We start from the raw sequence: 12,237 nt of genomic DNA, 5'->3' as shown, positions 1-12,237 counted from the left end.
ACAGTTGGAAAACCATTGGGCATCATGGCTTCCGGCATGCCCATCATTCCAAATGCGAGATTCCACATGAAGCCGATTCAGGAACGTCTGCAGAGACATTGGTCACAAGCTATGGGGAGTTGGGAAGGTCTAATGGTTGTAACAGACAAATTACACAACGAACCACAATGGCGGAGCATTCAGAATATCACAATGGGCAGGCCTTTTCAGAACCCAATTTCTTCAGTCACCATCATGACAGATGCATTAAACTCCAGCTGGGGAACTATCGTCTCACTGCGCTGAGTCAGTAAGCTGCAAGCACTGATGGGACTATAGCCTTACCTTCAAATTCAGAAAGGCAAGGTGGTGATGAGCACAGATTAGATTACAACAAAAGGGTGCTGTGGCTATCGAAATGCAAAGGTTTTGCAGTACTCTCTACTTAGGGGTATGTTTCAAAACCCTATTTGGGTAGACTAATTGTCTTGTCACATGAAATGAAGAATTATTTTTCTAGAAGAGAAAGTCTCACTCACTAATCGTGTCATGCTTCATCATCAGCAACAGCTCCCCACCCTGGTAGGACAGTGCCACCAGGGTGGAATAGACCTCCTGTGGATTGGAAACTAGTAGGGTGTTCTTAGATAAAACCAGCTGGACACTGGAAGGATCCAGATACCTTTAAAACTATTGTATGGTACCTAGGTTATCTCCTTTTTTAGGGGGGGGGGCAAAGGTATAGCTAAAATCCATTGTGGGATGGTATTTGAGAAAGATGACTCACACCATCACCTAGGCCAACATGTTTCTGGCGCTTTAATAGCCTAACTGGGTTTTCAGGTAAAGTACCTAAATTAGATGAACATAGCACAACAACACATATTAGTGTAATAACTATCCAAGAACAGCTCAAACGTATAGTGCACAGGGCACTAACAGCTGTACATGCAAAGACTATTTTCAACTGAGTGCAAAGCAGACATGTGACACTGCAAAGTAAACCACTCGAAAAACTTGAAAAAGCGTGGCATAATTACATGCATAACAATAACGCACATGCGGAAGAACATTAGAATATTCACAGTCTTTTTCTTACCCTATACTAAAGGCAACTCACCCCCTAATCTGGGAGGGGAAGGTGTCTTCAGTAGCAGGGGTGACTGCTTTCAATAAAGCTCAGTGGGGTGGGGGGAGGGGTCATGGGGGTGGTGTTCTTACGGGTGTGGTGGGAATAATAAAAACCACTTACCTGCTGCATGCCGCCTCAGTGTTTCTCGCCACCTTAGTGCTTGTCTGCATCTTCTCTCCCCACCCAATCAAGATGTTTCTCTCATGCTGCTACCCAGCATGAGAAAAGAGTCTGGATTGGTCTGGGTGGCCTGAAATGCTGCTCAGCTGGGGACTGGGAGCATGCACTAGTTCTTCACCCAGGCTGTGATACACAGCCCGGGTGGAGAGTTCTAAGTGCGCATGTCGGTTTAGCTGGCCTTGGACAGCTGGCCAAACCAAAATGCGCACTTGAAGTGCACACTACTCCTCCCCCTGCTGACAACGACTGCCCCGCCCTGCCCTACAAAGAGGAAACAAAAATTAAAATTATAATACATTAGTTGTATTATCATTTTTATTTTTCTGCTGCCTTTCAGCAGCTGGGCGATTCTCCTCTGCCATAGCAGAGGGGCCGCCCCTACTCTGTAGTCAATCTCTGTATGGTGAAATATATTTAAACATAAAGCATTATAGTTAATGAAAGTAGTTTAAGTAGGCCTACAATCCTGCTCCTGTAAGAAAGGAATTGAAAGGATGTAGACAAAACCCCCAAAAACCTTGCTCGGGCAAACAATTCATCTGGGTTTGCTGATATACTGTGATCCAATCACAGTCCCCAGTGTGGCAGTTGCTCCCTACCATGAACAAACAGAAAACAGAATTTAGACCCCATGGCCCCCTGATTCCCCTGAATTCAAAGGCCCGGTGCTAATGGCAATGGTTCTCTGCCGCAACATATAGTTCAGACACCCGGTCCCTGAATAGTAGTGACTTACATGACATGATCAGAGAGGTAGTCTTGATGTTGGGCCTACTGGGACTGCAGATTCCCCTGCAGAGCCCGCAGGTGCCACCAGGCGTGCACCACCAGCAGGATGCAGAAGACCAATAGCCCCAGAAGTCTGAGAGCCAACTGAAAACTAGGATCAAGGCAGAAAGATTGGGATCATAGCCTGAATGTCCTGGACTCTCTTTCCCAAGGAAAAGGCACAAAACAGAACTGTATCCAGAATAGTTCCATTGAAGGGGGGCATTTTGGAAAGAGTCAGGTGTGACTTTGGCTTGTTTATACTGAACGTCAAGGAAGGTTCGCTGTAGTATGGAGATGGTTAACAACTTTCTTTGGTGAGCCCGCCTTCAGGAGCCAGTCGTCAACGTAGGGGAAGACTGGTATTCCTTACCTCTGTAAGTGTGCTGCCACCACCGCCGTGGCAATTTCGTGAGCACCTTAGGAGTGCTGGTGAGACCAAAGGGGAGCAGAGTGAATTGAAAATGCTCCTCTCTCTGCATGAACCGCAGGTAGTGCCAATGAGTCAGGAGGATGGGAACATGGCTATAGGCATCCTGCAGATCCAACACCACCATCCAGTCTCCAGGGTCAAAGGCAAACAATCCCTAGGCCAAGAGAGTATTTTGAGTTTCTCCTTTCAGTGGCAGCAATTGAGAGGGCACAGATCTAAAATAAGGGAGAGACCGCCATCCTTCTTGGGCACCAGAAAGTAGCAGGAATAACTACAACATCCTACTTCTGGCGCCCTCTCAATGGACCCTTTGGGCAGAAGGGCTTGCACTTCCTTCCCCAAAATGGGAAGTGGTTTCTTGTCAGTCGTTGGACGGACAGTGAATGGAGCGGCGGGGTTAAAAGAAAGAGTAAGGCATAGCCTTTGCAAATAATTTGTTGGAGCCACCTGTCCGATGTGATCACTTGCCTATCTTCGATAGAACTGGTGTATCATGCTTCCCACCAAGTGGCTTTGACCCTGTAAAGGTACACCAAAGAGGATTGGCAGGTGGGGCTGCAAAGGACAGTGGACTGAGTGGTACCCTGACCTTGGATGTGGCGGTGGTGGGCATCACCTCTTCCGCAAAACTGCTGGTTTTCACACTGGGTGGGACAAGATGGCAGTAAGGAATGCCTTGTTCAAAGCCACAAAATGAATGCTGCATTGTTGCTGGCGAGGCTGGGTAGAGAGGCCAAAAGAACAAGAGGTAGCAGGCCTACTCTCTTTGAAACATTCAAGGACAGAATTAGCCTTGCCCCTAAACAAGACAAGTACCATCGAGAGGACTAGATGGCGCTCGAGTAACCAGTTAATCTGAACCATGCATAGTAACAAATACACCCTGTTGCCTGCCCAATGGAGTTGGTGGTGTCCAAGACACAATAATTTGTGAACTTGAATGTATCACAACCATCCTGAGTTGCCTGTGAAAGAATAGGACAAAGGTCTTACGAAGGACCTGGGAGCAATTTTGCCACTAAGTTTTAAAAGTGCATGAGGGTAGTGAACCAAAACACAGAAGGTGTTGGTCATTTACAGGGCCAATCTGGCTAAGTAGAAGCAGTGTTTCCCAAACATCTCCACTCCCTTTGATTCCCTGTCAAGGGGAGTGGTAGGAAAATTGCAGGGGTTGGCTCAGCTAATGGAAGCTTGCACCACAAGAACTTCCAGAGAGAGGTGCTATGAGAAAAAGACTGGGTCGCCTGGAGGAGGACGATATCCCCGGGCAATTTGCCATTTAACTGGAGGGATGGACCAAGTCTTAGCCCAAGCCCCTAGGTAGGTATGCCTCAAGACTCCATTGAGGGGAAGCAGATGCTCAGAAGCAGCCTGGCCAGGCTGCCGGACTTCAGTCAATAAGCTCGCTTTAAGCTCCTTGGTGGGCAGGCGGAGGTCAATGATTCCAGCTGTCCTATGCATAACCATGTGTGGCAGGCCAGGAGGGGAAAAATGCGGTGTCTCAGTGGAAGTATCTGGCCCGCTAGCCTCTTGCAAGTCCACATACTAGTTGTCATTGTTTGATACCAGTCAGTCAGCACACTGGAGGGCCAGTAGGTTTTCAGGGGCCACCTCAAAGGTGCCTTCTGGGCGCCTGCCACAATAATTCCAATACTGGCATCAGTATTGATTTATTAAGATCCCAAACACCATTATTTTCTGTACAGCGGTCATGTTGCTGGGTCACTCATGATGGCCAGTGCCCAGTACATGTTCTAAGATGATTGCCCAATCACTTGCAATATTTAGTAATAGAACCAAACATCACAAGGGCATATCTGCTCATGCAGAGTAAACATGCCCTCACATGTATTGTAATGCACCCTGCCTTAAAGCTCTTATGGCCTGCTGTAAGGTTAACTTGCATTTAGTACCTGCAGTGACTTTGGCATGGCACACAATGAGTGTGTCATTTTGTGTTATCACTCAGGGCTTGCACCCTGACATGCAGTCTGTGGTGGCAGCCTCTGTGCAATTTGTGGGTGTGTCCCTTAGGGTGGCATAGAATATGCTGCAGCCCTCTTAATACCCAAGCCCTAGGCACCAAAGGTATCATCTGCTAGGGACTTACAGAGGTGCTAAGGTCCTGTGCCAATTGTAAAACAATCAGACATACCTTGTTTTAAAGTAAATAGCACTGACACAGAGGTCTGAAGAGCAGGTCTCAGTGCACTGTCAGAGTCAAAAACGAGCATTTAGTAGTTCTAAAAGGGCAAAACGTGGGTGGACTTTTGCAAAGAATTCCAGGTTCCTGCAGAGAACTCATCACCCTAGTTGAAATCATTATCAGAGTCTGTCCCAAAAAGGGGAGTGTAAAGAATCTTGTCTCCTCTATGGTAAAGCGATTGCAGAAACCTCTGATGGATTCGGTTGTGATATCAGTCAAAGCCAAATCGGTGTCAGAGAGGACAATCAGGCTACGTCTTCGAGTTGTGAGGTACCCAGGCCTGGAGTGCTTGATGGGCTAGGGGTGGCTTCAGGACTAGAGCCAAGGACAGAAGTGGACCAGTTGGTGTAAAGGGCAACAGCAGTCTCTGAGAGATGAGAGAAGTTCCGGATCTGTGTCTGGAGGTGCGGAAAGAAAGGGCCTAACATCATCCAGATGGAGTGGAGCCTATATAGGCCCCACATGTCACTTTCAGAGCGGAACAGCATCAGTACAGAGCCCACAGCATTACTTTCTAGCATGCAGAGGCACTATGAAAAGGTTTCCAGATCCAGTTTGATGCCCGGGTAATATCGAAAAGGTAAGGAATATGTGGCTAAAAGTTTCTATTAGAAATAAAAATATTCTAAAAGTGTTGACGTACCACACATCAAAAGAGGGGGCCGGGGAGATGAACTGGTCCAGTGTACACTCTCCCTATTTGTAATGTTGCAAAAAATAAGGTTCACTGTTCCAAATAGAAAAACAGAAATAGAGACAAAAAACTAAACAACAGGTCTTTCAGGACCTACCACACACCTGGGTAGAAATCTTCAAGTGTATAGGTATAATAATAAAGAACCGACAATGAAGAAAAACGTTTAAAAATGGGGAGATAATTCTGCCACCAGAATTCAGATTGTGTTGGTATTTCATTCTGTTACTGCTTTTAGAGATTTATTTTCCCTTTAACTTAAAATTCACAACCTAGGCAAATACTGTAAAGCTTGCAAAGTTTTGAAAAACTAATGAAGTTTGCTGGGGAAAGCCTTTGAATACCCATAACCTGCAGGTCACTTGCTACAAGTTTCTGTTTCTCATTTTATTATCCTCATTTGTAGGCTAACTGCCTACGTGGTCAAGATTTTCGCCATGGCTGACAACCTCATCAGCATTCAGAAGGACGTGATCTGCGGCTCCGTGAAGTGGCTTGTCTTGAACAAGCAGAAGCCAGATGGTATTTTCAAGGAGGACCAAGCTGTGATACATGGAGAGATGGTGGTATGTGCGAATTTACCCTTCCCGTGAGGGACTGCTTGCTTACGTATTTTTATCTTAAATTGTTATCGTGCCCACATTTCTCTGAGTTTAAATTAGGGTGATAAAGGACCACCCAGCAGAGAAACATAATCAAGAGCATGTATCTCGAGGGGGCTCATGGTGGAACTACTGTGCATCACTGGGATCCAGAGGCAGAAAAGATCAGATGGGATTTCACTGCTCTTCTGAGCTCCATGTAGTGAGGTTTTAGTCGGGGGTGAGCAGGTGTGAGTTGCAGAGGGCAGAGTGGTATATGTGTAGTTGTATTTCTCCCTTCTGTTTAAATATCATGAGATGACATTCAAATAAGACTTGTGAACAGGCATAGCTCTGACTTTTTGACAGATATATTTTCTGACAAGCAGAACTATATTTACCAAAAGCAAAGTGACCAGGGTAGGTAAAATAACCTTGACAGCAGTACGTAAAAAGTAGGTAACTGCTTGTAGTAGTAAACTTGCAGTACATGTTTATTTATTTTTCTGATTTTCTAGCACCGTTTGTTGTTTTTTGTCCATATCAAGTGCTCAGAGATTCTGTTTGCAGACATAAACAATAAAGCAGGGGAACTTGAAAAATATAGGCAGTCTCAGTGACATGAGTGATTTTTGTTCCTCCAAGATAGCAACACATTATATTCAAACACATCCTAGATTTACATAGAGTCGTGGTAAGACCACAAGAGCACACTAGTCTGCAATTTCCAATGTGTTCTGTGTTTAAAGGTGCATACAAACATCCAGACACAAATCACATTTCTGCAAGTAAAATGTGGAGTTCTTTGGTCCAGTTTTGCTGTTTTAATTGAAAATGGATGATAATTGGGTGCAAACGTTTTTGCACGTTTGGCAGGGTTGTATAATGTTTACCAACTGTATTATTATCTTTTACCTCTGACTTTTAATATTATTAACAACTAATTATTTTTTCCGTCCTTTTCTCATACAGGGTGGTACCAGTGGAAATGAACCTGACGAATCTCTTACTGCATTTGTACTCATTGCCCTTGCAGAGAGCAGAGAAATCTGTGGGGCTCAAGTGAACGTAAGCATTTTCCTTTTCCATCAGCTTTGTAAAATTGCTTCTTTGACTTGTTTAGCTAAGAAGGATCATTAAAGTCCTGCTAGGTCCTCTTCTGTGTATTAATATGCTGAAGCACAATGGGTGGCCAATTATTTTTGTCTGTGCACCCTATAGCCATCTTTCCTCTGACATAACAACATCACTACTAACCTGTTACGTTTTGCAAGAAATAAAAGATGACTTTAATCCAATCTGCTATTAAAATACCCAATGATAGAAGCCAACTTTTTAAAATCCAAAATATTGATAGACTCAAGCCTAGGATGTACTATTCAGTTACATTCAGCAGGCCATGTCATACTCTCAAGCTTACAGGTATTGCAGATACCACAGCTGCATTGTATTATTGTATAGCCATGGCCACAAACAACAGCTTTAAAGCACTCCCATAGCTGGTATGTAAATCATCCAAATCTAAATACAAATCTGCATCATTCCTATACCATTCATTTTCAGCAAGGTCTAATTTCTTTCTTTATTGAGATAGAGAATGATAGTCACACACTAAACTGAACTGCATCAAAGCCTAGGTTTTCAAATCAATATCAGCTATGTCTGTCTTGCTAATGTCACCACAAAGGCTCGAGGACGGTGTAACATTTGTCTAAGGACAGATCAAGTTGCGTCGTATTCTGTTAATCACCCGGGGTGGCCTGTAGTTTTTGTACTCACAGTCAGTGTTCCAATGTGGCGTTGTGACAATTTTCGTGTTTCGAATATGTCTAATTTTAATAAATGTAATGATGTTCTGTCCATAAATATTTCTGTAGGCACAAGCACAACCTGGTCTTTTAAACATAATCTTCATGAACTCTCCTAATTATAACAGCGATCATTGTGTTGTTTTCCTTCTGTGTTGAATCTTGTACTTTATAAGTTTACATTGCATCAAACGAAGCACTCTGCCATGACCTCCTATTGTGTTATGTTATATTATTGAAATCCAATATGCTCTAACGTTAAAAGATCAGGGCAACGCAAGGCTGGCAAATGATGGCAGTTAAAGTGACCGTGAAAAATTAACAAAGTTTGTAGGCTCCAGATTTTTCATTTGCATTCCTGTATTTGTGAGGTAACATTGACCCTGTTCTGTTGGGACTTAGCTTTTAATACTGACGGCATTTAACTTTCTGCTTCATGTTTCTATCTGTTTACTAATTAGAGTTTGGAAGGAAGCATTCAGAAAGCTTCTGATTACTTGTTGAAGAAATACCCAACCCTTACCACATCCTATGCAGTAGCTATAACTGCCTATGGTTTGGCGATGGTCAACAAACTTCCGGATGACAAAAAGCTCATGGAAATGTCAACAGGTGAGTGACCACATCTTGCTTTACTAACTGAGGATAGAAAATGAGAGAAGAAAATAGTGAAGGGCTACAAATTGGGGATGATACAAAGTTGGTAAAAGAGAGAGCAGGGGATATTAGCAACAATAATGATGAGAAACTGAAACAAAAAGGAAGCATGCAGCGTTTGCAGGAGCAGTACTAAAGGAAATGTGTTAGAGAGAAGGGAAATAATAAATAAATTTTAGGTGAAGCTCTAAACATGTGAGGGCCCAATTTTCTCTAGTAAGAGGATAGCTGAAGCACTTCACTGTTTAAACAACTAGTGCTGCAAAACCTTTTTGTAAACTTCATACGTAAGTCTTCTGACAGGCTGCAGCCTGCGAAGCTTTCGGGAAAGGCTTACTGAGAATGGTGATAGCCCCATTTCAAAATTATAATTGTACCCAGGATTCAAAAGCAAAAACACAAAGTTATGGCAACACTTCATGACTAAGAGACTGAGATGAGAGCAGAAAACAAATCCAAGCATGATGGCCTTCTCTGAGCCATATACAGTGAATTATTTCTGACCTTGTCATGATTGTTTGCAGGTGGAACCCATTGGAATGTACCCAAAGATAAGCAGTTCGCCATTGAAGCCACCTCATATGCTTTGCTTGCTCTTCTACGGTTAAAGAAGTTTGAAAAGACCAGCGGGATCATACAGTGGTTGAATGAGCAGAGGTTCTACGGTGCTGCTTGGGGATCTACCCAGGTGAGGCACAGACCTTTGGCTACCATTGTATACCAGCCAAGGCTTAGCCACCAGTCATGCACACTCCACACAAATGATTGCATGTTCTGCTACCTCTTGCAACTTGTGGCAATCCAATAACTCCTACGGTCAAAACTGCAGCCCACTATTTTGCACAATAGAGCGAACAAGCCATCAAAAGGTTGTTTAAGTAAATGTTTCGATGATGCAGTATAGGTTAGATACCTGTGGTAAAACTGGAAATATGGGGTTAGGGTGAGTGCATTATAACTGTCTTGTGTAATGGTGGTTGTTTTAAGAGAGCAAGTTGACAACGTAAGAAGTATAATAAAGTAATGTGTTTTCAGGCTTTCTTGTCCTTGGAGGCCCACTTTCCAATGTTAGGTAAAGCAAAACAGTGACACTCAAAGTGGTGTCCCTCACTGACCTTAGAAACGTATGATGATAGTATGATAGTAGCATAATTGTATCTCAATGAACTTTAAGGCACACACTGACAACACGAGAGGACATATTCACTGAAGTAGAAACATACATTCATAATAAGACAGAAACAGATCAACAACCACGAAATAAGAAATGACGAGAGAGGTAGCTTCCTATATCATAAAAACAGATTCATGGATATAGGCTCACTGAACTTAGAGGCTAGGAGCAGCACTAAAAGAAACAGTGTATATGGCATGACAGTGTCATCATCTCGGCAACCACAGCTACAACAAGATTGGTGCCGCTCACTGGCCTGGGAAACCTACACTGATCGTAAGGGGAGCATCTTAACACCATAGATGAAAACAATGCCTTCAAAGAAATGTGCCTTAAGACAGACATAGAAATCTATACTGACATAAATTGAGATTCTGATTACATACCAAAGACACACAAATTATATAAAAAAATAAACCTGGAATTAATTATGTGACCACATTTTTGTCTTTCATTCATATCCAGGCAACAGTCATGGTGTTCCAGGCTATGGCGCAGTACGTGATGGATGCACCAGGCCAGCAAGAACTAAATCTTGAAGTTTCCATAAAGCTGCCGGGGCGATCAAAAGCTATAAGTTACCAGATCACCCATGCTAACGCCATGGTGTCGAGAAGCGAACAGGTACTTTTCTAAAGAAACATGGGGTCAGTTAAGGTGACCTTTATGGGGGTCTCTAGTTTGCACTTCTTCCTGTGCTTCTTTAAAGAGATCAAACACTCTTAGTTGCGGTTTACTGTTTTCTTTCAAACCATATTATATGTCCACCATTAACACTTGTTGCCTTAAAAGAAGGCAAATCCGATGTGTTCCACACCCCTTCCTCCTACATGTGCATACACTGTAGTCAACTTTCAATGGGACTTATGGGGTTGCATATTTCTGTTCCCACTCTACTACATGATAAAATTGGCCAGTGCAAAGACTACACTTGACATTTTGTGCTTACAGTGATGTTACCTCTGCCTTCTTAGTTCCACAGGTGGGAATTGGGGCTAACATGCTGTTTTAGTTTTATTACATGGTAGAACTGTATGTGTTCACCATTTCTGACCAGAAAAACTCGGGAGCTTGTCTCTCTCTCTGGCAATTCCTCCAGGTGAAATCCTGGATCAGTCTGTGCAGGGAAACATCACAGGGTTGGAGTGAAAATTTCATCCAATTGAGGATGTCAAATTAGGTGCAAACATTGTTTGCGTCCAATGTGCCATTCTCACAATTTGACCATTGTACAAGAGATTCTAATTTGTCTGTGCACTCTTGTGAAGGAAGAGTTTCCGTTAATTCGAGATGGCACTTTCAGGTATAGTTTGTCAGTTGAATGTGTATTTGGACAAAATATAGAAGAAAAACATTGCATGGATAAAATACCGTGTCAGGGATATCGAAAACAAAAAGATTGTGAAGGTAAGTTTCTATGGGAAAGCAAAGTTTTACTATACTTAACTCCATATATGTGTACCTTGATGATATACATCTTCAAGGTATGTAGATGTAGGAACAGTAAATCTATAATTAACTATTTGCACTTTTTGTCTCGATATTTTGGTCCTCAATATTTTGGCGCAGTATGCTATCAGACATCCACGGAATGTGGACTGTTTACTTTCTAACAGCAACTATCCAAGCAGTCATGGTGAAACAGTGTAAATGACACTTCGGACTACAGAGGCATAAGTGAATAAAGGATTTAGCCATAAATAATTATTTTAGTCTAAAGGTACAAATTTTGCCAGGCTAAATCTATTTCTGAAACTGAAGTCATGTACTGGAGTCAATAGGTGCCTGAGAAGCCTATCATATGCCATTTCTGTGCTGCACCAGTACAGAAGTGGGCTGTGCTCTTCTTTTTGACATTTGCTGCATGTGCATTAACTTGACAAATCTCCGAGTTAATGCATTTTGCTGGCAGCAGAGGATGGACACATGGAACAGTAATTGCCTCTGTTTTCAAGCTCTGCTGACAGCAAAACATGCATTACCTCAGAGATTTTTCAAGTTAAAATATGCACTTCACTGATGGGACACTAGCCTCTTATTTAGTGGTTGGTAACTTCTTTATTACAAGTTAGGTCCATAGCTACAGCATCAGATCTTTAGATCTTGTGAGGGTTTTATCCTCTCCCCAGCCCCAATTGTCAGGGTTATCACAGCAAAAAATAGCAACATTCCATTGCATCATCATTTATAAGAACCTTTCCAGACTCCAGCTTTGTCATGCGGGGAGATTTGGCATCAAAACGTTTAGCACCAGCTTGCACCATTCCTGAGCGCCAGTCGGGCACCATATTTAAGGAATGGTGCAAGCTGGTGTAAAGGGTGGGCTAGCGTAAAAAAAATGACGTTAGCCGGGTGGGGACGGAGGTATGGGAGAAGGGAGTTTTGCACCAAAAATGTGACGTTAGGCTAGGTAGAGGCAAAAAAATGCCTCTAACCAGCCTAGCATAATTTTCTTACGCAAAACCACCCATACCACATGACTCCTTTCCTATCAAAGACAGGAGTCATGCCCACCACCCCAATGGCCAGCACAGGGGACCAGTGTCCCCTGAGCATGGCCTTTGCACCCCGTGCCATGCAGGGGATCCCAAGCTGGGCCCCAATGGCACTGTAATTTAATTTAAA

General features: G+C 43.2%; 1 protein-coding gene across 1 annotated transcript in view; it reads left to right on the top strand.

Annotated features, from left to right (window-relative positions):
• C3 (complement C3) overlaps positions 1-12,237 on the top strand; it is a 236,948-nt gene that overhangs the window by 174,533 nt on the left and 50,178 nt on the right. Inside the window, exons 26-30 of the mRNA XM_069230418.1 lie at positions 5,799-5,958; positions 6,946-7,041; positions 8,243-8,393; positions 8,963-9,126; positions 10,078-10,236. Of these exons, the coding sequence (XP_069086519.1) occupies positions 5,799-5,958; positions 6,946-7,041; positions 8,243-8,393; positions 8,963-9,126; positions 10,078-10,236 (730 nt within the window). The remainder of the gene's footprint in view (positions 1-5,798; positions 5,959-6,945; positions 7,042-8,242; positions 8,394-8,962; positions 9,127-10,077; positions 10,237-12,237) is intronic.

The sequence above is a fragment of the Pleurodeles waltl genome, chromosome 4_2, assembly GCF_031143425.1.
Source record: "Pleurodeles waltl isolate 20211129_DDA chromosome 4_2, aPleWal1.hap1.20221129, whole genome shotgun sequence".
Lineage (NCBI taxonomy): Eukaryota > Metazoa > Chordata > Amphibia > Caudata > Salamandridae > Pleurodeles > Pleurodeles waltl.
The sequence above is the reverse complement of the archived record's forward strand: the minus strand, read 5'-3'. Positions and strand labels throughout refer to the sequence as shown.